The sequence below is a fragment of the Arachis stenosperma genome, chromosome 1 (genome assembly GCF_014773155.1).
Source record: "Arachis stenosperma cultivar V10309 chromosome 1, arast.V10309.gnm1.PFL2, whole genome shotgun sequence".
Lineage (NCBI taxonomy): Eukaryota > Viridiplantae > Streptophyta > Magnoliopsida > Fabales > Fabaceae > Arachis > Arachis stenosperma.
Genome location: NC_080377.1, coordinates 120231577 through 120256227, shown reverse-complemented (window position 1 = coordinate 120256227; position 24651 = coordinate 120231577). Strand labels below are relative to the sequence as shown.

The 24651-nt window shown below is 31.9% G+C and overlaps 3 protein-coding genes across 3 annotated transcripts; all 3 read right to left on the bottom strand.

Moving 5' to 3' along the window:
• Positions 1–437: 437 nt before the first annotated feature.
• On the bottom strand, positions 438–3164 carry LOC130932809 (uncharacterized). Its single transcript, XM_057862228.1, has one exon. It carries the CDS (start codon positions 3162–3164, stop codon positions 438–440), a length of 2727 nt encoding a protein of 908 aa, XP_057718211.1.
• Positions 3165–3179: 15 nt separating this feature from the next.
• On the bottom strand, positions 3180–8483 carry LOC130932800 (uncharacterized). The gene is made up of 7 exons (XM_057862218.1): positions 8192–8483; positions 8076–8108; positions 5359–5460; positions 4416–4759; positions 3888–4211; positions 3592–3775; positions 3180–3496 (listed from the first exon to the last, which is right to left on the bottom strand). The coding sequence occupies exons 1-7, from the start codon at positions 8481–8483 to the stop codon at positions 3180–3182; spliced, it is 1596 nt and encodes a 531-aa protein (XP_057718201.1).
• Positions 8484–13481: 4998 nt separating this feature from the next.
• On the bottom strand, positions 13482–19223 carry LOC130968892 (probable sucrose-phosphate synthase). The gene is made up of 13 exons (XM_057894379.1): positions 18886–19223; positions 18716–18805; positions 18389–18633; positions 18128–18191; positions 17295–17993; positions 16659–16775; positions 16372–16503; positions 16095–16271; positions 15680–15733; positions 15535–15597; positions 14505–15449; positions 14257–14384; positions 13482–13980 (listed from the first exon to the last, which is right to left on the bottom strand). Exons 1-13 carry the CDS (start codon positions 19063–19065, stop codon positions 13701–13703), a joined length of 3174 nt encoding a protein of 1057 aa, XP_057750362.1. The 5' UTR covers positions 19066–19223; the 3' UTR covers positions 13482–13700.
• Positions 19224–24651: the final 5428 nt, after the last annotated feature.

Here is a 24651-nt window from a genome sequence, read left to right as displayed (position 1 = left end):
ATAATGAAACTTAAGAATTCAAATCAAAGTTTAAACTCATGCTTTAATTATATTATAATCAAACATATTTTTAATTATATTACAAAATCCAATTATAACTAAACGTGTTTAAAGTAACTAGCGGCTCAACAGGCACTAACGTGCCTGTTCAGCCGCTTTTCTATTGTTTTTATTAAAAACCAATAATTTATATGTGAATCGTAGTTGGTGCATATCTGTAGGGTAAAGTAGAGGTTCCAGTTCCTTTCTCTTATCTCTTTTATTATGCTGATGAGCTCTCCTGATATCAATTTATCTGTTAAAAATCTTAGTCATTAGTTGTTAAAATTAGTGAACAAAACTATCTATTCCAATGTTGATATTGTAATGATAAAATTACATAATACACGGATTATACTTGTAAAAAGGCTCACATATTTGCCAAGGACATAAATTACCTAAGGTGCAGGTAACAAAATTTCTTTGAACACCACATTCTTTGTGAATTGTCCCCTTTTTCCATCTACTGTTCCTTCTTTGACTAAGATTTTTGTGGTTGACTGAGAAACACTTCGAGATAGAGCAACGTATAATTGACCATGGCTGAACACATGTTTAGGGAGATAGATCCCTACCTTAGGGATAGTTTGCCCTTGTGATTTATTTATCGTTAAGGCAAAACTCAACCTTACAGGAAATTGTTTTCTAATAAGCACAAAGGGTAGTCCTGAGTTCTCAGTTGTTTTGTGTTTTATCCGTGGCAGGAAAGCCCTTTTTCCAGAGTGATGGCCTGTTAAGATTTCCACGTCTAACATATTTTGAAAAGTTCCTCGACACAGTAGCCTTGTGCCATTGCATAAGCCTGCCTTAGGATCTATGTTTCTCAGTAACATCAGAGGAGCACCTTTTTTTACCTTCAACATATGAGGTGGCAATCCACCTGTGGAGATCGAGTTAAGATATTCTTGTTGATACACATTATTTGTATCTCCTTCTACTTCATCAAAGGATGCTAAAATTCGTTCGTCTCCCGGAAATTGGTTGATGACTATATCATTAAGCTGTTGCACATCATGATTCTTGGGTGTCAATATCGCTCTCTCCACCATATAAGATGCATCCCACCCATGATATTGCAAATTTGGAAAGGTTTCTTCTATTAATTTGTGTAATGATGCCTCACCTTCCCATGGTATTGCCATGCCTACTTTTATTTGTACCAAGTCTTCACATATGGTAGGCTCAATCCCATCCCCTATGCGCATAAGATACTCCGCAAAATCACGATCATTAAGAGATCGCATATTTTGTCGCAGGTGGAGAATTTTGGTGAATGCCCACAAATGTGATTTAACAATAGAAGCTGAAATCATTTGCGACTTACTTCCTTTCGGCACAACAGGTAGTACTTGGCGAAAATCCCCTCCCATAACCATCACCTTCCCTCCAAATGGATTATTGTTTTCTAAGATGTCTCGTAATGTGCGGTCCAGTGATTCCATTGTCTCTTTATTAGTCATTGGCGCTTCATCCCAAATTATCGCAGTTGTCTGCCTAATCAGTTTTGCAAGATCAGATTGTTTACTTATATTGCACGTGGAGGATGGCTCTGCATTGATTGAGATCTTAAATCTAGAATGAGCTGTTCGACCACCAGGCAGTAAAGTTGCAGCTATTCCTGAGGACGCAGTTACCAAGACAATATGCCCTTTACTTCTTGAGTCTGCAATTATAGCTCTGTAAAGAAATGTCTTACCTGCTCCTCCTGGTCCATCTACGAAGAACACTCCACTTTCTCTTCGATCAATTGTATTCATAATGCACCTGAAAGCTGCAGACTGGTCATGATTCAATCTTTCTATAGAACACAGGTCTTCTTGAGGAACTTCGATGGACATTTCTTCTTGAATAATTCTAGGCATGAAGTTATCGTTGTCGTTGTCCGAGGTTAGAGCTGGTAAATCGTAGTGTGCAATATGTTTTCCATGTTGTAGGAGGATGTCATTTAAATCCCTAAGCAAACGATTTGTCAACCCATTGCAGGTTGTAGTGCTTGTTGATGCGTAATCATCCACCATACATGAAAGAAACTCGTCCCACAGACTTTTTACATCTGTTGGCTCACAAAAAATTAGAATGGTGGCAAACAACCTTCTTAGAGCACATGGCATTCTCAAAATGGATGCCTCAACCAAACATGATCTTATACTACTATCACTCTCCAACAGTCCTCGATGCTGAGCGGATTGCTTAAAGGACGAATATTGGACACCATCGACTGTTAGCAAATCATCCCAACCAGTTGGGCCTCTTACATTTGACAACAGAATACGCAAATAGAATTTTTCACCTTCTGTTGGCGAAACGGTATAGATCCGACCAATAGCTCTCTTTTGTGACCTGCGTCGACGCCATTCTTTTTCCTTGTTGTGCCAACTGTAATATTCTGGGATTTTCCTGTACAAAAGATGCCTAGATTGATGGTCATCGGCCCGATTAAGTGCAAAAAATTCAGTGAGCATTGTTCTTGAGAAATAGTCATTATTAACTATTTCAGAAATAGTTTGGTGCTCATAAAAGCTCACTTGATGTTGATTTGGCAAATGAACTTGCAACCTTTCAACTGATGGATACATTCGGTAAAGGTTGAATCTAAATATCCTCCAACATGCCTCTGGAGCGGCAATCCATCTTGCATCAATGAACTGTTGCACCTCATCATAATGAGAACTCCTGTGAACCTCCATTGCCACACGGTCTGGTCCCTTATAGCAATACTTGTATAGATATTTTATGCTCTTGATACTGCTACATATCTCTACATTGATATGACAATCATACTTCAGTAGTAGCCAAGGGTTGTACGGAACCACCCATCTATTGTCAATTGTGACATTTTGGTTTATATGGATTGGAGTATCAAATCGCCTCCTATATTGAGGATACGAGTCATCACCTCGTCGTGTCTTTGGTACGAACTCTTTTGGGAAGTTGCGTTTACATTGACCGTTCTTCATGCACGGTGAAGATTGATTTAGTGTTCCGCAAGGACCATGGACCATATGCCTTAGCACTGCCTCATGTAAGTGGGGTTCTGTTTCTTTACATGGTATTTCCGCTCGGACCAAACTATCATATTGGTCAGGATCACTCAACTTGTCATTGTTTTCTAAGATTAGCAACATATGTACGTGTGGCAATCATCTTTTCTGAAATTCGGTGACATAAATATAACTTTTCACCTTTCCCAATACACCTTTGGTAATAACATCCTGCTTTAATTGTTCGAACTTGGCTCTGAAAATCCTAGTTGTTAGATCCGGACAATCCTGTGGAGTTTGAGTAGGACTGAGTTCCGAAGCTATTTCTGACCATGATGGATTGCATGTCATAGTTAGAAAAATATCCGGTTTGCCTTCTTTAAGAACAATAGCCATTCCATCCTCGTACCGTTGAGTCATGTCTCGACGACTGCCCACGAACGACGATGGTAATATCGTTCTTCTGCCAACATTTTCTAAAACAGATTTTAGAGAAAGTATTGTTAGTTTTAAAGTTTAAATTTAGGAACACGTAATGATCAATCATGTGGCCGTTCAGTTGAATAATTACCAGCATTATTCTCTCCTGTGTGCAAAGCATCTTGCAAGCCTTGATACAGTTCAGCTCGAAGTTCTTTTTGTCTTTGTCGAACCCATCTTAACTTGCCTGTTTCCATTTTCACATAGTTATCAACAACATATTGTTGAAGAAGTCGCCCCTCTTGCAAAACTGTTGAGTGATCATTGGGGCGGATCTACGAATATTGAGGATTATAGAAAATTGTTAGAAATTGTGAAATGATTTATTGGTACAAACTATCATCTACGGAAGTCTATAAATGATGTAACAAATATAGAAGTTTGTACCTGGAGCATATAGCTATAATATGTCCGGCATGATACTTTGTTTCCACGTTGGGTTCGAGTATTTATATCCCATCCATGGGTTCCAAATGGAAAAAGAAGAGGATATTGTAGTGGATCGTAATACCCAACAAACTCTTGAATCCTTCTGAGATTACCAGCATGAGTTTGAACCTTGATATTCCGTCCTCGCACCATTGTTTCAATATCATCACCGACTATTATGGCTGCTACTTGTGAAGCAGTTGGGAGACTGTATTGTGGTTGATTAGCAGGTCGCTCTCTGATCACCAAACTACACTCTTGCACATCTAGTCGTTGTGCAAGCTGGCGGAATACATGGATAAAAGGATTATATCGGTGCAACAATTGTTGTAGCTTCAAAACCAAACTTTCATGCAGTTGTGTGTTCTCCAGCATCCTATTTTGTAACTCGTGATCAGTATCGTATATATATAGTTGCAAGAAGCGTGGCCGCGCCCCCTGATCCGGATGAAATCCTCCTATACTGTGGTACATTGATCCTTGAGCACGGAATGTATATATACCATGACTTGCTGAAGCTAATTGTTCGTCTATGTGTACACCACACGAAGTGAATGAAAAAACATGATTGTAACCACGAATGTGTTTCCTAAAATTGTTCCCTTCTGCAGAAGGGTCTAAGAAGATGTCTAGTAATTCCTGAGGAGCATTTACTTGGGGCAAAGAGACTTTTCCTCCATTGCAACACATGTCAAATGTTTCATGGTGAAACAGACGTGCATTACAGTGTGTACATGTCCTTGTAGGAGGCAGTGTAGTTTGAAGCACTATTGTATTCTCTTGAAAATTTCGAGCACAATTGTGGGATGTTCGAACATGGTGTCTAATTTCTGCACTCGCATAGGAATATTAAAATATTATGTTATAGATTTCTTTTCCTACATGTGCCAATAATTATATGGTTAGGTACTTGGGTAGAATTTATTAATTATTTCATATTATTTTAGATAGTGAAATCAAGGGTGAACAAAGAATATATATACAACTTTTCAATTGAGGTTTGTGTTTTCAAAATTAAACGTATTTTTTAAAAATGTGTCTTTTTTTATATTTTTCTATTGCCTAAACTCATATAAGATTGTCAAAGTTTGAAGTTCTAGGTAATATATGAAGTTAAATATATATTTAATAGAGCAGATTTTTATTCTGAGTTATATATAAAATATACAAAGAATATTTTTAAAATGATATAATTCTATTGTGTTTTTATTTGCTATTTAATTTTATGAAAATTTTTTTGTTAAATTCAAAATTTTGGTTACAATATATAATAAGCAGTACAGATAATAAATATAATAAAAATTCATTTGTTATTACGATAACTAATAAGCATAATAATACAATAAGTTTAACTAATCACATTTTATATAGCAATGATTATTATATGATGATGATGATAAAATATTAAAAATATAAATAGAGTACTCACCATTTATATTTGCATGGCTTCTAGTATTGTTTATAGTTGGTTCATAAGAAGCAATTGGTTGAGGAATTGAATTAGTAGTTGTAACGGTGTCTTGATCTACACCTATATTTAAAAACAATGCAAAATTCATATGTTATCTACCTTTTTGAAAAAATAGAATATTAGCGCTTAGCAATAAAATAAAGCGTGTTAATTAAGTTGGTTAATTTTGTTAATATTCTACATTAAGAAGATTTGATGTGCAGACAAATTAACTTATATCGATGTATTTACATGTTTAAAGCATATAAAAATACTAACCAGATGATCTATTACTTGGACAAGTTCTGTTATTATGTATTTCCGTACCTATATTTTTAAAGACCAATATAGAAAATAAGCATAAGTTAAACTAATAAGAGAAGAATTAGTTAACGTTGATTGTGTGAAACAAAATATCGGTAACTTTAATTATTTTAGAATTTATAACAAATTAGTATCTAGCAATAAAATAAAGCGTGTTAATTAAGTTGGTTAATCTTGATAAAATTCTACGTTAAGAAGATTTAATGTGCAGGTAAAATAACTTATATCGATGTGTTTACATATTTAAAGCATATTAAGATACTAACCAGGGGATCTGTTACTTGGACCAGCTCCGTTACCATATATTTCGGTACCTATATTTTTAAAGAGCAATATATAAAATAAGCATAATTAAACTCATAAGAAAAGAATTAGTTATCATAATATTAGTTAACTTTGTTTGCAAGAAATAAAATATCCATAACTTTAATTATTTTAGAATTGATCTAGATTTATTTATTATAATATAAATAGTTTTTTCTATGCTTCTATTATATTTTTTTGATAGTACTTTTTCTCAAAGGTTTGAATTTCGTCCATTAATGCGTGACATATTTTAACTTATTTTTTTAATTTATTACCTTAAATTGATGATATGATGAGTATTTCATCAATTAAGACAATTAAGAATACAAAGATATGATTAAAGAATAATTTATTTGTTATACTGTAATGTATTCTTGTTTTTTTTTGTTTATGTTGATAATAAAAGAAATTAATCTTTATAAAATAAAATGAACTAATCTTTATTTATGTAGGGCTATTTTAATCACAGAAAATAAAAATTAATAACTCTTGTAATTTTTTAATCATTATGTATAGTTTATTATATATTGATATATATTTGATTAATGAGTACACTTTTATATGTAATTTTAAAAAAAAATATTGGACATAAAAAATATGTAAACCATGTGTTGTGAATTTAATTATTCCAATGACTTTAGTTAATAATGATTTATGTTTTTTTATAATTTAAATACTATTGTCCATTGGAATAACTATTAATAAAATAATTATATTTTATATACTATCAGTTATCGTCCTATAATAATATATTGATCACTTATATACTATTGTATTATAGGCTATTATGTATGAAACATACTAATAAAAAATAATAAATAATTATTATTTTGTTCACGTAATTTTATTTATATATCATTATTATGATTATAGTATAACGTTATTTATATTAATTATTTATATTTAATAATTTTTAAAAAATATCATGAAAAATTAAAGATAAAAATATAATTAATAAATTTAATTTTAAAATATTATGTATATGGAGTACGTAGTGTCAGTTTTCTTTATTATAAGTGGTTCAATTTTTAAATTCTGTTAAATCCATTTTTAATAAAAAAGAAACAGAGACAAAGGAATTGGATACTAAAAAAAGAATTGGATACTAAACCTGTGCATCTCGATTATATGTTGGTATTTGTTGATGACATAATTTTATTTATATCATTATTATTATTATTATTATTATTATTATTATTATTATTATTATTATTATTATTATAGTATAACGTTATCTATATTAATTATTGAAATTTTAATAATGTTTAAAAAATTATCATGAAAAGTTAAAGATAAAAATATAATTAATAAATTTAATTTCAGAATATCATTTATCCTAAGTACGTAGTATGTGTTTTCTTTATTAGAAGTGGTTCAATTTTTAAATTTTGTTCGTAGGTAAGTTCATTTTTTAATAAAAAAAAAGGATAAAAAAAATGAGAACACGTGTTTTCCCATTATATATTGGTATAGATATAAATAGATAGCTTTTGTTATTTTTTTAGCTGTTATATTTATACGTAAGTGAGATATATCCTAATTTTATTTTTGATTTCTTAGAATTATATATCATTACCAATTTGGAATACAAAAAATAAAAAAAAATTAAATTAAAGTGTTGTTAAGAATTTTAATGTTACATTGATTTATTAATTTAATATATAAATTTTATTTTTGATTATAAAATCATTATCAAAAACTTTAATATAAGAGTACTTTTTGTCGTTAGTCTTACATGGCATCATTTTTTATATTTTTTTAATATAAATATATAAAAATTATATATTACGATATATATTATATTGGACGACGGGAATGAAATATATTAAAGAAATATTATTATTAGTTATCGACCATTAATTTTTTAAAAAAAAAATTTATAGATGAATGATGTCTAAAAAATTTGGAATGTTAACTTTTAACTTCATATATGATTAATATGTTGTTTGATTAAGAAAGATACTGCTTGGATGGTAAACCATGTATAGTAATATTAATTTAATTATTTTTGTTACAAAATATTAATGATAAAATAGCAACCAATTATGTTATTTTTATTTCTGTACCTGTGGCAGTTCTATTGCCATGCGCTTCCATTCCTGCATTTTTAAAAAGTAAAAAATAATTATTAAGAACTAATTCAATTTATAACAAAGAAATTTAAATTATGTTATCGTGTTACCTGTAATAGATTGATGATAAGTGGTAGCTCTGGCCATTTGTCTAATTGTAGTCAATCTGGCTACCCCTATGTTTGTAGTTAATCGGGCACCTCCACCAGTATTTGCCATTGAAGTTGTATCAGTTGATATGGCAACTTGTTTTCCTTGTCGAATCATCTCTCGATAACTTGCACGTCTTCTAGCCAGGTATTGTTGTCTCTGTTCTTCGGTCATGTTCTGTCTTCTTCGCCTAGCATAATCTGTCCAACTGGGTCGACGTTGACGTGGCTGTCGATTTCGTGAAGTTTCCATTTTTATTTGTCAGAAAGATAGGAATAATATGCAGAGAAAAAACATTTGTGAGAGCACGATTGAAAGGAAAAGAGTCTCTTAAGAGTTGAAAGTGAGTTAGTTTTTAAAGCGAGTACGCAGTAGTAGCAGTTTTTTACAGTTTTAAAATATATCGTGGGTTGATGGGAATCAGTTTGACATTCTATCGTGGAGTAAATTCTTTCCTTGATAAAAAATAAGAAATATGGATGACGTAGTAACAGTTTTTTATATATTGAATTCAGTGTCTAAATAAAAAAATAAGTAGGGGTAAAATAGTAAGAAAAAATTGGGAACCAAATTTTTTTATTCCCATTATACGTTGGTATAGTCCATTATATATTGTATATTGTATATATTGGTATAAATTTAATTAATGAGTAATTTTGTTTAAAAAATAAATATTGGACATAAAAAATATGTAAACCATGTGTTGTAAATTGAATTCTTTCGATATTTTAAATACTATTGTCCCATTGAAATAACTATTAATAAAATAAATATATTTTATATACTATCAGTTATTGTACTATAATGATATATTGATCACTTATATACTATTGTATTATGGATTATTATATATAAAAAATACTTATGAAAAAATTATAAATAAAAAATCATAAATAATTAATATTTTATTGACGTAATTTATTTATTTATATTATTATTATGATTGTAGTATAATGTTATTTATATTAATTATTTATTTTTTAATAATTTTTTAAAAATTATCATGAATAATTATAGATAAAAATACATTTAATAAATTTAATTTTAAAATATATTATGTCTTTTGAGTACGTGGTGTCAGTTTCATCTATTAGAAATAGTTCAGTTTTTTAGTTTTGTCATGAGTCAAAAAAGAAAAGGGGTAAAATAGGAAGAAAGATTTGGATACCAAACTTCCATATCCCCATTATATATTGGTATAGATAAAATAAATATATTTTATATACTATCAGTTATTGTACTATAATGATATATTGATCACTTATATACTATTGTATTATGGACTATTATATATAAAAAATACTTATGAAAAAATTATAAATAAAAAATCATAAATAATTAATATTTTATTGACGTAATTTATTTATTTATATTATTATTATGATTGTAGTATAATGTTATTTATATTAATTATTTATTTTTTAATAATTTTTTAAAAATTATCATGAATAATTATAGATAAAAATACATTTAATAAATTTAATTTTAAAATATATTATGTCTTTTGAGTACGTGGTGTCAGTTTCATCTATTAGAAATAGTTCAATTTTTTAGTTTTGTCATGAGTCAAGAAAGAAAAGGGGTAAAATAGGAAGAAAGATTTGGATACCAAACTTCCATATCCCCATTATATATTGGTATAGATAACCAAACTCAAGAGTCGTCTAAATTAAAGTTCAAACTCACGCTATAACTAGAATATAATCAAACACACTTCAAAATTATATACAAAATTTAGTTATAATCAAACGCGCTCAAGATAATAATCAAACTTAATATTCAAACTAAAGTTCAAACTCATGCTATAATTAGAATATAATTAAACACGCTGTAAATTATAATACAAAATCTAATTATAATCAAATACGTTTATGATAATAATCAAACTCAATAATCGAAATCAAAATTTAATACTATAATCATATTATAATCAAACATGCTCTAAATTATAGTACAAAATCTTGTTACATTGAAATTGCCACAAAAAAAAATTAAATATTATAACAAAACTAACGATTCAAATGATTGATACATCACAAAAGTAACTATAAACCTACAAATCTCTACAAATCCTTCGATACACAGAGGATAATTGGAGACAGGGCAACATGTGTAACACATGGTCAATTTTGTACAATTCTCTTTTCTAGGTATAGGAGAAAAGAATATGGTAAAAGAATCAAGTATAAATAATGATGAAAACTCCCAATAAACACTTAAGCTCTCTAATGATGTGATGTTGAACTTCTCATAATATATAATGCTCTAGATAAGATGTCTTCTTATGTGTATTTACGTTTGAAAGTTTTTATTGTTGCTACTTTGAGTCAACGTCTTTGTAGAAGTCATCTGTGGCAAAAGAAAAAAATCATTTTTCTTTTTCCCTTCTAAGCCTTGATTAGCTCCCCATCACAAATTGAAGACGAGCAAAGTGGAGGCCTCAACCTCGCTCACAAGAGTAAAAGAAACATTTGTCATAATTAAGCTGACTCATATACTATAATTAGATTATTATCAAACACGTTTTAAATCATAATATAAAATTCGGTTCTAATCAAACAAGCTCATAGTAATAATTAAACTCAATAATAGAAATTAAAATTCAATGTTATAACCAAACTATATTTAAACACGGTCTAAATTATAGAATAAAATCTGATTATGAAAAAAATTTTAACATGACAAATCCAAAAAAAAAGTAACTCACAAATTAAATACAGATGTCCAATACAAGCAGCAATAGTTGAAAATTTAAATTTGTCAAATGATTTTAGGATCACAAAAACAAGTAATTATTGACAAAAAATATCTAATACCAAAAATAAAACTTAGTTGATGATGCTTTTACAATTTATCAAGGAAAAAATATTTTAAAATTGAGACCATAACACATTGACATTTTACCAAATAGATTGTAGCCAGAAACAATGAACCAAATAGAATATTACATAATCAAATTCAAGAATCCAAATAAAAAATTAAACTCACGCAACAACCAAATTATAAAAAACATAAAGAGAAGAAAGTAAAATATGCTAAAACACATTAATTAGCTTGCTTGCAATAAAAAAAGTTTTCAATCAGTTGCTACAACATCAGCTCAAGGACTTGTATCAATAACTGATGCACTTTTAAATCAATGTTTGATTTTTTGTCAAAAAAATCATTCTCATCCTTGTCACTTGTATCATTAGAACTCAAATTATTGTTTCAATGTCTTTTGACATTATTTCTTTTGTTTGTACTATTTGAGCATTTTTGAGTTTTTTCTGATTCAAAATAGAGGAACACTGAAATTCTGAACTAAGTGACGAACCAAAGAGGCGTAACCTGTGGCTTGCAGCGACGGGGAGCAGCAAGTCAACGACAGAAACAAAGAGCATCGTACCTGAAAAAGAGAGGAAGGAGAATTGCAACCACGTCGGAGAGAGAGAGAAGGACAATCGTGCTTGAGAGTGAGAATGAGAAAGGAGAATCGCGCCTGAGAGCGAGAGTGAAGGAAGGAGGAAAAGGTAGGTAGGTTTCAGCGCGTGTAAAGAGTGAGAGTGTGCTTTATTTTTAATTTTTTAAATTTTTGTATTTATGTACATATTTAAATACGGTGGCTGAAATTAGTAGCTGAAATGAATGCTCATGTAGCACAACTCATACTTTTTTTTTTTTTTGGGTCAAGCATAACTCATAGTTTAAAGCAAAATCTATTTTCATTAATTGAAATATAAGTATATAACCCTGAACGAGAGATAAAAATTAAAAAAAAAAGTAATTGTTCACGGCCCAAGAGGCAAATTTTGTAGTAAGTATACACTGGTTTTTGTCATCCAGTAATTATACTCTTGGTGTGCGACAACTGTTGGGCTATTGACTAATGGACAATACTAATCTGGACTGAAATGTGTAGCCAACAAAAAAAAAAACAAAACATATGTGATAGATAACTAGTTAACTACAGACCAGAAAAGTATAATTTGTAGTAAGCCCTAAACACAGTTGAATTATTAAAGACCCAAAATAAAAATATCACACATTATTATTATTATTATTATTATTATTATTATTATTATTATTATTATTATTATTATTATTATTATTATCTGCATTTGGAAAAGTCAAATCTCATATTAAATATGCTTAAAACCACTAGCTACTTGCCTTAAACAATTTTTTAATCCATAAAAATATTATTGATTTGGTTTTAACATGCACAGATTAAAAGAAAAAGTGGTTTAGGTCCAAATATTTTCAAAAGCATTCGGTTTAAATTCGACTCATCTTTAAACACTTCTTACTAAGTAACGAATATTATATTCTTTAAATAAATTTTAATTTTTTATTTATTATATTTAATTTCTTATTTTTATTTTAATTAATTAATTATTTTTTACATCCATCTTATAAGCCTGTTATTATTTTAAATTTAAATATAAAATAGAAACTAATTTCAAATTGACTCACATTCATAACGTAAAACAAAATAAATAACAATATAAAATATTTATTTACTATCAGACCCCATGAAAATTTATTTAAGCATTTTTTTTTTTTTCGGTTTACCATAAGCATAATTATTTTACCGCAGTTGTATTTATTGGTAGTTGCTAGTTGGAAGAGAAGTCCGCCCCACAAGTGAGGATGATGATCTGATTCTGAGCCCATGATTCATGTAGGGGATTCATGGGTGTCCTACAGGTGAGGCTCTGTACGGTGTACTATGGGACGTGTCTTGACCCTATCATGGTGAATCCGCATCAGTCATCTTACTGGTCCTCCGAGGACATCAAAGGAAATGTCATGGATCACTCATTACGTTGGGATTTGTAAACCAAGAATACCAGAACACGACAAAATGGATAATGTAAAAAAAAGAAATTGGCATCAGGGCAAGTGCCGTGCTCCACGACAAACTATCCGGTATCTTTGCGGTTTATAAAGCTCTGGAAGTAGCACAATCATCATCGCTCACCTGAACCTCAAGTCCTTATCCATTGTATACTCTTGGTTTTGGATCATTCTCTATCCTCGGTTCTTCATTTTCACTCTCCTGTTCTTCGCTTATAACTGATAAATATAAACGGGAAAATAAATACGATGATTTTGCAGTTATTTTTTACAGCAGAAAATCTCAACCATTAAATCAAATATATCAGTGATAAAATGTTAAAGGAAATAAGTGTGATGAGATTAACTATTGTTAGCTTCCAATCGTAGTGTAAACACGAGAAAAGGCCTGAATAAAAGTAGGCATATAAATTGCAATGCGAACAACCCTTTATTAAAAATGTGATGTGATGTGGTGTGTAGGTACAAAACCAACAAGCAGCATAAGTGGAACAAGAGGAAATATGCTTCATGGGGGCATTGTTGTTTGATGAAGAGAATGAGTATGGTAGTTACATATAAGAGAGTATCAAGAAAACTTTATGAACATTGTGGATCAGGAAAGGCATAACCAGGCGCAGATGAAACTATTCATGCTGCGAGATATCCTGCTTTCTCTAACAAAGCCTGGATATCAGCGCTGCTACTTCCGGTGGCGGCCTCAACAATGTTGGGGCTGTCCAGTGGCATGACATCTGAAAGAGGATAGTTTCTATTGTTGTGGACTTGACTCATTGCACTACTGCCCACCCCTTTCAATATCACACTTTTGTGTACGCCGCCAACCAGTCCTTCGTAATCGGTGTCACCGCATTCTCCAACAAATACCACCATCTTTGACAGTTCGAAACCCCATCGAACATAAAGGTATCTAAAGGAGAATCACATAAAGTTATCAGCTGTCACAAATTAAACTTTTTTAAGAAATGATATTGTCAAGACTCAGGTCATAAAAAACATACGAAACGACTTTAAAATAGTTCCCAGATATGCATGAGCACAAACAATTCTTCCGCCCTGGCATATTTGCAAAGATATTGAACAATTTCATCCAAGAATGCCAGAAGGAAATGCAGAGAAGACCAATGTATACAGCAACACCAACTATTGGCGAAATGGAACCTTTGGAAGGATAATTAAACAATACCTAAGGGCTTGGGAACGAGATGCTAATACTGGTATAACATTCAGTCTTGTCCCATTCTGGCAATATATAGGATGACAACGGAGGGCTTGGATTCTCAACAACTTACGAAGCTCCTTCACTGGGGGAGCCTGCAAAAACAAAATAGGATAAGACAATATACTCAAATAAAAGTGAATATAGAAGAGACAAAACTGAACAAGATGCCTTTCATACAAATCATCAACCAGAACAATTGAATAAACAATTACCTTCCCTGGCTTTTGCACTTTGAAAGCATAACAGTAGTCAGTAGAAAGCTGTTCCGATGGACTAACAATTTGTTCATCATTCTCCCCCTTCTTTTCAATTATTGAAGCTGCCCAACGCACTAAAGTCTTCCTCAACCCTTCTCCTCCCCATCGGTATTCAATATGAGAGTGGTAGTACAAGTCACCCACAAATGGGCGGTCCTCAGGATTGAGTGATGGATAGTAGAGATCACTGCCACTGTTACAAATATAAGCATCAAAATCACTGGGGCTCAAGCCACCCGATACCAGAAATGATTGTATCTCTGACATGGTTGAGGATGTTGACAGTATGAACCCAACAGAGCCTTCAGCTTTCTCCTTTTTGGCAGCCTCAAATATTGTTTTAGTGGTTTCAAGAAGATCTGAAGCATTATCACAATCCACAGCAATGACAAAGAGATGCTTCCTTCTCCTCAATGGTGGAAATTTACCAGCATTTGTATTTTGATCTGATCTTTCTGTAGCCCCACCCTTGCGTACGTCCCTAGATATACCCTTTGACCATGACAAAACAGCATTCTCCAACCTTGTATTTCTATCAGCAGCATTTCCATCAGGATCTAAAGAACTATCATTTCCACTACCACCACTCTTCTCTCCATCCAATGAAAACTTCAGATTTAGAGATAAATCCTGTATATCTCTCAGGGAATCACCAGGTGACTCGGATTCCGAACTTTCTCCTCCATCCTCACTTCGCAGCCACTGTGGATGTCTTGGTTTGCAAGTGGCTATTTTAGACAAGTAGTTCTTGCAATGCTCTGGCCACGAAAATAAATGAATATTCTTCAATCCATTGTGTCTACATTTTGCCCAAAGTTGCTTGTTGCTGACAAGCTTCAAAAGAGCATCTGCAATAGACTGCTGATCATGAGGATCTACAAGCAAACCATTGTCAAGTACCTGTATAACATTAAGAATCAGTCATGGAAGTTTCCAAGGGAAGCATCTCAAATCAAAACACATAACCACCAATCAGAGGGCATACCCGATGAATATCAACAGGACCTCCATTTTTAGTTGCAACAATTGGCAAACCATAAGCAGCTGCCTGCTCAACAAATATGTAAATTGATTTTTATGTGTGAAAATAAATTAAACAAAGATAAATTATTTAAGATTCGGAATATCACCTCAATTAAGGTAAGACCAAATGGCTCGATGAAAGCTGGATTAATGAAAACACCCTGCATAAATATTGGATCTGAATGAAATGTAAATGACAAGATAGTTTGCAGGGAATGAGAATAAAGTCATGTAGATTTTATTTAAACCAGTGTAACTCAGGCAAGACTATTATTTCACGATAGGTATTTACAAAAGGATATAATCACACTAGACTATCAAATCATCAGAAATATATACAAGTGGATACACTCACATAAGACACTGTGCAGTACACTAAAAACTAGGGAAGCTAAAAGGGGAGGGAGTTATATATGTAAGCATGCAAAAGATATTACAAGACTGTTATATTAATTTTCTAATCCTCTTTAAAGCTTGTCACACATAATTGTTATATTGTTTACTGGACCCAGATATATTTACCTTTGTCTTTGCTGCTAGACGATATATGTCAGGAACTTCATATTGTTTGTGGTGCTTAGGATATGCAACTTGCCCATATAGATCATACTTGTCAATCAACTTTAGAACTGAAAGAAGAACAGATGCATTTGTGCTTGACATTTCATCAATTCCCTCTCGGTTACCCATAATTAATGTCTGAAAATCCCAAAGGAGTGGTAGACAACTGGTCAGACAATCGATACAAGACAGCTTAGTCAAAAAGCAAAGAACAAAATGATAGTCAAGAGTTTCATACAAGATTAGCAAGCTCGCGAAGAGGGCGACATTCTCCAAATGCTTTCACCAAAGTTGTGATGTTCTTTTTAGGATCTGGTCTAGCCAGGGCAAGTATCATTGGTTTGCGAGGGTTGGTAAAGAAACGCATTATCTGGTAATAAAAAATGTTACACATTTATTAATTACATTGGTTTTAAAAATTAGAACTGGTTAGACAAGTCACATCTAATAAATTATAAAACAGAAGTACAGAAATGGCTGATTATACCAGGAAACACAAAGAAATGCAGAAAGCATATTTCGAACCTCAGACCAAATAGGTGGATCTTGGGGAGCAGGATGGTCCAAATTCCCTTCTAGTTCACCATCTAAATCACCATCTTGGGGAGCAATATGATGGAACTCCATACCAGGTGGAATAATCTGCAAGATGCAAGGAGATTATAACATTCAACTTTACATGATATAGCATTAGCAACAAAATAATACTTAAAGAATCATGCATTGGAACAGGATGCCTACTGCTATCAAGAAGTACTAGCAAACTACAGGTTATGTCTACTCTTTCTCACCCAATGCATTCACAAGAAAGTAATATACTCCGCGTGTCCAAAGTCGTCTTCATATACACCAAATAAACTAATAAAGCTAGTCTTTTCCTGGAAAACTTATAAATTCTACTGGTATAGGAATGTATTCCTTTCATCAATTCATTATGTTTTTTTTGGGGGGGGAGTGGGGCGGGGGTTTGGAAACATTACTTGTTTGACTTAAAAGAAAGAGTAAAAAATGAATTTACAATATACATAAAAGGTATATAAACTTGAAAATATAACTCTAGCCACGAGAAATCTATAACTCAAAATCAAGACAGCCTGATTTAGACTACAAAAAAGTTCATCTAGTTGTTGCTGGAAAGTTTAACTGTGATCTAGTACTTACCGCCATGCGAGGCATGAATCTTCCATAACAGCTCACATTACGCCGGATCCTTGCTCGTAGTTTACGCTCCAGTACCGGATCAAAACCATCATACAAGCGCCATTGCTCTTCTATTTCCTGCCTGGTGCTTGTTATGACTATTTCAGAAGAATCAAGGGATAATTCTTCAGCTTCTATCCTACGCATAATCTTGTAAGTTGAGTTTATTTCATCCCTTGATAGTCGGCCTTGTTTTAAAAGCTGTTCCAACTTATCTCGACCGAGCGAGTGGCCAGTAAAAAGCATTGGAACATTTAAAGCACCAGATAGAAGAGCAGTAGAGTCACCAGCATCTGCATAATGCCCATGGATAGCAACCGGCCAGACAGCATGGCCACTACCAATTTGCTCCCCAAGAGATTTGGACATCTGTATAATGTGGTTAAGTGCTCCATCAACAAATTCCGGAATGTAAGGCCAGAGATTTTCTTTTGGAATGTATTTATCTCGTGGACCAAAGGGAATACGAATGATATAAGAACCACTGCTCTCTCCCATCTCATCTTCTAAATCATCGTTGTTTCTCGGAGATAACATTTCCGTTGGCTCCCCATAACTGCTATCCACATCGGGTGCAGACACTTGTCTAGTCAGTAAATCAACCCGGTAAACTCCTGGCATCGATCCCAACGCCCTTGCTAGTTCCACGACATATTTAACCTGCTCAGCAGAGATAGACCAAAACAAAGAAGGTAGAATTCAAGTTTCGCACATCAAAGGGTAAATACTAACATTTAGAGAGTGCAGAACAATACAAGTAGCAATCAAAACAGAGCAGATTCTAAAAGCATTACTTGACCACCGGTATCAGAATCACGTCCCAACTCCATATTCTCTCCTCGAATCAACCCGTGAATGCTGCATTGCATTTGTACTGGTTGTTAAAATCAAATGATAACCATAGAATGTTTCAGTTTTTTATTCGTTTAAATCCATCCACCCCGAATCTCTGAATCAAATGAGTTGCACCACGCTATTTGATTTGACGGAGGTATCTTATTCAATACAAACTCAAGAAGAAACTCGTAAAAAGAAAGCATAGAAGCGAGGACAACCTTATGAGTACAATGTAGAGCTTCTTTCCCTTCTGAGAGTTGGCCCAGGCCTCCATGGCATCGGCGGAGCTGATCCTAGGCAACCTAGCCTTGTTGGATTCGCCACCGTGAGTGGAGATGTCGCTGACCGGATCTCCCTTCTCGCCTTCAGACAAGTCCTCAGACATATCAGCAGTGGCTTCCCTGCGGCCTCTCTCACGCTCGAGGCGGCGCTTGTTGACTCTCTGCGCAGTCTCACTCTCCAGCTGAACCGAATCAAAGCATTCAATCAAAGAGAATAACAGAATTGAGTATAATTGAAGAGAATAGAATAGAAGCGAATCGAACCTGCTTCTTCTGGCGAGCGAGGTTCCAAATCCTCCAGCACATGTTCTCCAATCTGGTGTTGCGCTCCTGAGGGCTCCTGGTAGAAGAAGCCTAGAAGCGAAGGTAGAAACACAATGAATTGAATCGAATGGAATGGAATAATGGATCGATGATAGGAGAGAATAGCATACCCGAACCCAGGAGCGGTAGAGATCGGTCTCGTCGAAGCCGATAACCTCCTCAACGAAGTAGCGAGTTGGACTGAACCTGCCTCTCTCACGGAGGAGGAGGGAGGACTTGGCATCTTCGAGACCGGGGCCAACGTCCAGTATGGCCTCTAGGTAACTGTTTAACCAATCATTCCCCGCCATCTCTTTTTCTCGCTGCTACTACTCCTACTTGATGAAGAAGCAGAAGCAGAAGCAGAAGCAGATGGTGTATTATTGAAGAAGACGAAGAAGAAGGAGCGAATATTCGAGGAGAGAAGTCTGGAAATGGAAGAGAGAGAGGAACACTGAACTGTGATTGCGGGCGTTGAGCTCTTTAAGCGGTTAAAGTTATTTTTCTTTTTTCCTTTTATTTTATTCTTTTTATTCGGATTTCGATTTCGGTCCGCACAAGTCCATGTGATTGAGACTCGGAGGGTGCTGGGACGTGGGACCATCCTCTCGCACTTCTTGCTGCATCACTTGTGCTACAACTTACAAGCCGTTATTAACTTTAGCCCCTCTTTATAATTTAGTGTCTAATTTTCGTCTATCTTATTTTTTAAATAAATTTTAGATATTTAATAATAATTTATTTTTATACTTTTAATAAATTACAAAAACACTTTTAAATATTATAATAATTACCTTAATTTTATTATAAATATTTTTTGAGAAATATTTTTTATTTTTTATTATTTTTAGTTATTAATTTAATTATTTTAGTTTAATAATTTAATAATATATTTTAATTTATATTTTTAAATATTAATAACCAATTAATAATACAAAATAATAAATTTTGATAATTTTTTAATATTTTTTATATTTTTACATAATTAAAAAAATAAAAAATAGTCCAGGAGAATTAATTTATCTTCTACTTTGAACTAAAAATTTGTTGATATTCTATATATTTAATAAAAAAATTTAGATTAATAAACATATTAATACTTACTCATATAATGGTATATGTGTGTGTTTGGATTACGGTTTGTAAACGAAGGTTTGTATAAAATTGATTTTGTAGAATTAATTTTGATAAAAAATGAGTTAGTATTAACGTGATTTATGTTTGGTAATTCTTATTCAAAATGGATTATAGTAAACTAAATATTGTTTGGATTACATTATTCAAAATCACTTTTAGATAAAAAAAAATTACAAAATGACATGAATTTAAATAATTATTTTATATTATCTTATAATTTTATTTTAAATATTTAAATAAATTTTAATATTTTTTAATATTCTCAATCTTCTTTAGTACTCTAATAGAATTAATAGAATCATAATACAAAATAAGAAAAAAATATTTTATACAAAAAAAATAACAATAACAGTAAAAGAACTCATATAAAAAAATAAGAAGCTTTATAAAAAATAATAATATACATAAGAGAGTATTAAAAAAAAGTATTATAAAAAAAATAAATATATGAATAATGAAGGATTGGTACATAGAACATAAAGTTTAATTCAATGTAAAAAGATGAACGAGAAAGCTAGAATTTTTAACTTTTGGTAAACGTGGGTTGAAGACAAAAATCACTTCTGCATTTATAGTATAAAAATGTTGCCAAAAGATGAAGCGTTGAAGGAACTCAAACGAGCTTCTCTCTTATCTAACGCAAATTCAAACACACCCTTAATAATTACAATAGAAGGTATGAATTGAAGTCAATGATACATGATAGTAGATTGATAAATATTTTTAGGGCAAAGCACTAAATTAATTTTCTATGTTTGGCGTAATCCTATTTTATTCTTTAAAGTTTAAAGTATTTTATTTGAATCCAAAAAAAAATTATTTAGCTTTAATATAGTCTTATTATAAGATCAAAGTTAAATAATTAACGAAATATCCTACATGACAGCGGTACAAAAATAGGATGGATAATTTGGAGAATAAATACAAATTCTAGAAGCACAAAATTACCCGTAGATGTATCAATATATTTATTTATCATTCTTCTTACAATTCAAATGAAATATTTTTTATAGAACTAAAGAGAATAATAAATAAATGTATTAATACACTTACAGTTGATTTTGTGCCTCTAGATTATCGAGATTATCGACTTTATTTTTTGTACTGTTATGCTGTACGACATTTCGTTATTAATTTTTTAAATTTTGATCTCACAATGGGACTACATTGAAACTAAATAAAAAATAAATAAATTCAAATAGAACACTTTAAATTTTAAAAATCAAAACAAGATTATGCCAAAAAAAACCAATTTAATACTTAACTCATTTTTTATTTAAATTATAATTTATATAAATTATGTTCATACTGTTTAAACTAACTTATGGGTTTTACTCTTAGACTCAATTATCCATGCATTGAATATAATTTGTGTGAGTTAAATTTGGCTTATCTCAGTTCACTGCTAGTCTGCTACTTTTAGATATACACAAAGTTTTTTTTATTAAAGAAGTAAATACTAAATCGGTACCTGAAAAATTCTAATGCTGATAAAATGGTACCTGACTTTCGTTATTGATAAAATAATCTTTGAAAGATTTTAAAATTTGACAAGCGTACCCACGAGTTCGCCGGAGTACATCTCCAACAAGTACAATACTAACATGGCCACTACGTTTTGATGACATAGCAAAAACCCTCCCCAACTCTAATCCTTCTCCTTCAACGCACTTCCCCTTCCCCCCAAATGCACTTCCTCCCCCCCCCCCCCCCTCCTTCCTCCTCCCTAACGCACTCCATCTCTTCCCCCTTTTTGAGTGCACTCTCCCCTCCCCTCTCTAACCCTAATCCCTTCCTCCCCCTCCCTAATGCACTTCCCCCATCTCCAATCCAAATCCCACCTTCTGAACTCTAATCCCCTTTCTTTGCCTTTTTGAACCCTAATCCCCCATTCTCAATGCACTGTTTTACACTTAACTCACTCTCTCCCAAAACGGCAGTGGAGTTCAATCTTCTCAGTCTTATAGAGCTAGGTCATTGACACCGCACTGTCGCCATCTCGTCATCAGATCTTCTGGGTCCGCCAACATCATCTGTCTCTTTCATCGGTCTCATCTCCGTCACCTCTGCTTGCTGCTCGCCCCCAGTCGCTGCCCTACCTCTTTTGTCTGTGTTTCATTTTGGCTTCGTCGTGTCGTGCCTCCTCTGTTTTTAGTGTTCTTCTTCTAACCTTGTCTAAATCTGCTTCTTGCTTCGGTGGTGTCTCTATTAAGTTTTTTTTTATTTTATTTTGATTATTGTATATGAATTTGTTTGTTTTGAGTTTTATTGTTATTAATCTTTTTGAATTATAAACTAATCTAAAAATTTAGGACAATTCATGATTTGGGACAATTCAACTGATTTGAGGTTATTGTTGCTGCGAGTGGTGGTGTTGAAGGAGGGAAAGGGGAATATGCGTTGGGAAAGGGAGAGTAGTGGAAATTACTTTTGTTGTTGATGTTGATATTGTTGTTGCTGTGAGTAGTAGAGTTGAGGAAGAGAGTGGTAGTGTGCATTAGGGAGGGAGAGTGGTGGAGATTGTTGTTGCTATTGATGTTAAGGTTGTTGTTGCTGTAAATGGTGGTGTTGAGGGAGGAAGGGGGAGTGTATGTTAGGGAGGAGGTTGTGATGGAGTAGGGGCTGTGATGCGGGAGAAGTGTGCGTTAGGAATGGGGATTGCGACGGGGAGGGAGAGGGAATGGGAGGGAGTGTACGTTGGGAGGGAACTTTGGGGGTGGTTTGCCAGGTCACCAAAACACGGTAGCCACGTCAACATTATGCTTGCCGGAGATTTGCTCCGGCAAACTCGGGGACACACTTGTCAAATTTTAAAATATTTTAAAGATTATTTTGTCAATAACAAAAGTCAAGTACTATTTTGTCAGCGTCAGAATCTTTTGGTATTTACCTCTTTATTAAATATTACATTAGATTACATTAATTATTAGATTAAATATTTGTTATTCTTACAAATGTGTGTTTAAATTTGTTGGTTCCTTTTTAAAATCAAAATAAAAAATTTTTTTCTCAAGAGTATTTAAGAAAGGGAATGTGAGTCATAAAGATTAATAACGATATTGTGAGCTTAACTATAGGTTGATCCTATTTTAGTTTAATTTGTCCAATACTATTTTTCATCTCTAGTTAGCAAAGACTAATGTAAACTTTTTTGTTTATTTTAGGTATAATTATAGGCTGATAATACCTGGTTTTGAAAGACTACAAATTGTAGTTTAAATAAATTTTGTATTCACATTTTTATGAATATGTGATATTTCTAAATCAAAAGAATAAATTAATTAACATATAAATTATTATTATTATATATCCATCAATGCATCAACTACTATATAAATTATTATTTTAATCTAAGAAACTTTAGAAAGATTATCTAAGTTATTCATTGAATGAACGAAATTATTAGTTTTAATTTGTAATTACAAAAGATAATATAAACTATCTTTTTTATCAATAAAAAATAAAAAACACTTGGGTATTTTAATCACTAAGACTATCTTTCATATGTACAAAATTAATTCATTTCATTCATAAGATTCGTTGGTGTTCTAAATTTTATATGTAAAACAAAATTAACTATGTATTTTTCAAGGAATTGAACAGATATATATCCAGCAATAATATTCCATGTTCAACATATTATCACTTGGAGTTGGAACTGATAACATATGTAGCAATAGCAAGTGAAATTTGAGTTCTGGAATTAATTTCTGGCTTTCACAAGGGTTTAGTTTTTTTTTTTTATTAGACTTCAGACGCGGTGGAATTCTTAGCTTGTGCACTAAGAATGATTGAAGATGCATGTCTTAGCTTGAATCAGCTGCTTGCATGCATGCATGATTTGGTTTTGAAATGATTTCTAAATTTGTAGAATGAACCATATTTAAAACAATAATTATTTTTCGATACCAAGAAGAAAAGTTTCGTAAGGTATGAAATAAAATTATTGTTTCGCCTTTCGGGTGAATATGTGAAACAAACTTAAGGGGCGACAAAAAAACAAAGTAATTGTTTTGACAAAAGCCTAATATTCAATTATTCATACCTGCCTGTGTGTTTTGAGTGCCAAAGGATCGAACAGATGGCGAAAAATAAAATAAAATTCGAATATTTATTTCCACCGGTCACTTTCAATAGTTAAGGAATCACAAGCAACGCATTCATGCACATGAAGTATGGTATGCCATGATTATCTCCAAAAATCATTTTCTGTATGCCTACGTCTTTTATAATAAATATTATTTTAATAGGTTAATAATAAAATTCATTCTTACAAAATTACATATTTTTTAAATTAGTTCTCAAATAATTTTTTTAGTCATATTAGTTTTTAAAAAAATAAAATATAAGTCAAATTAATCTTTCTATTAATTAAATGATAATATGTCACATTAAATATTGTGTGACATGATAATGTAGTAGATTAATGTCACGGGACACAAAATAATTAGTTGACGTGTCATGTCAGTGACACTTAATATGTCACGTATTATTTGACATATAAAAAAATTATTTATAATTAAAATAGTATTTCTAAAAAAAAGTTAACTAAAAATTATCAAAATTTATTATTTTTAACTTTATTTAATGTATTCTATAATAAATAAATACTAAATAAGATAAATTAGAATTGTTTGAGCTGTTTTTTTTCTCTCTCACAATACCGCAATTTTATTTAGCATTCGTTAGTCTATATAAGTATTTTATAAGATTTTTTAAATAAATAAAATAAATATTTTAATTACCGATACACGTAATTT

Coding starts and splice junctions, on each gene's coding strand:
- LOC130932809 (XM_057862228.1), bottom strand. CDS start 3,164: ATGTTGCTAATCTTAGAAAACAATGACAAGTTGAGTGATCCTGACCAA.
- LOC130932800 (XM_057862218.1), bottom strand. CDS start 8,483: ATGGAAACTTCACGAAATCGACAGCCACGTCAACGTCGACCCAGTTGG. Junction 4,760..5,358: donor AAGCCATGCAAATATAAATG/GTGAGTACTCTA, acceptor ATGCGAGTGCAG/AAATTAGACACCATGTTCGA. Junction 3,497..3,591: donor CACAGGAGAGAATAATGCTG/GTAATTATTCAA, acceptor AATCTGTTTTAG/AAAATGTTGGCAGAAGAACG.
- LOC130968892 (XM_057894379.1), bottom strand. CDS start 19,065: ATGGCGGGGAATGATTGGTTAAACAGTTACCTAGAGGCCATACTGGAC. Junction 18,806..18,885: donor TCTACCGCTCCTGGGTTCGG/GTATGCTATTCT, acceptor CTTCGCTTCTAG/GCTTCTTCTACCAGGAGCCC. Junction 15,598..15,679: donor TTGGTCTTACCTTAATTGAG/GTGATATTCCGA, acceptor TTTGTTGAGCAG/GCAGCTGCTTATGGTTTGCC.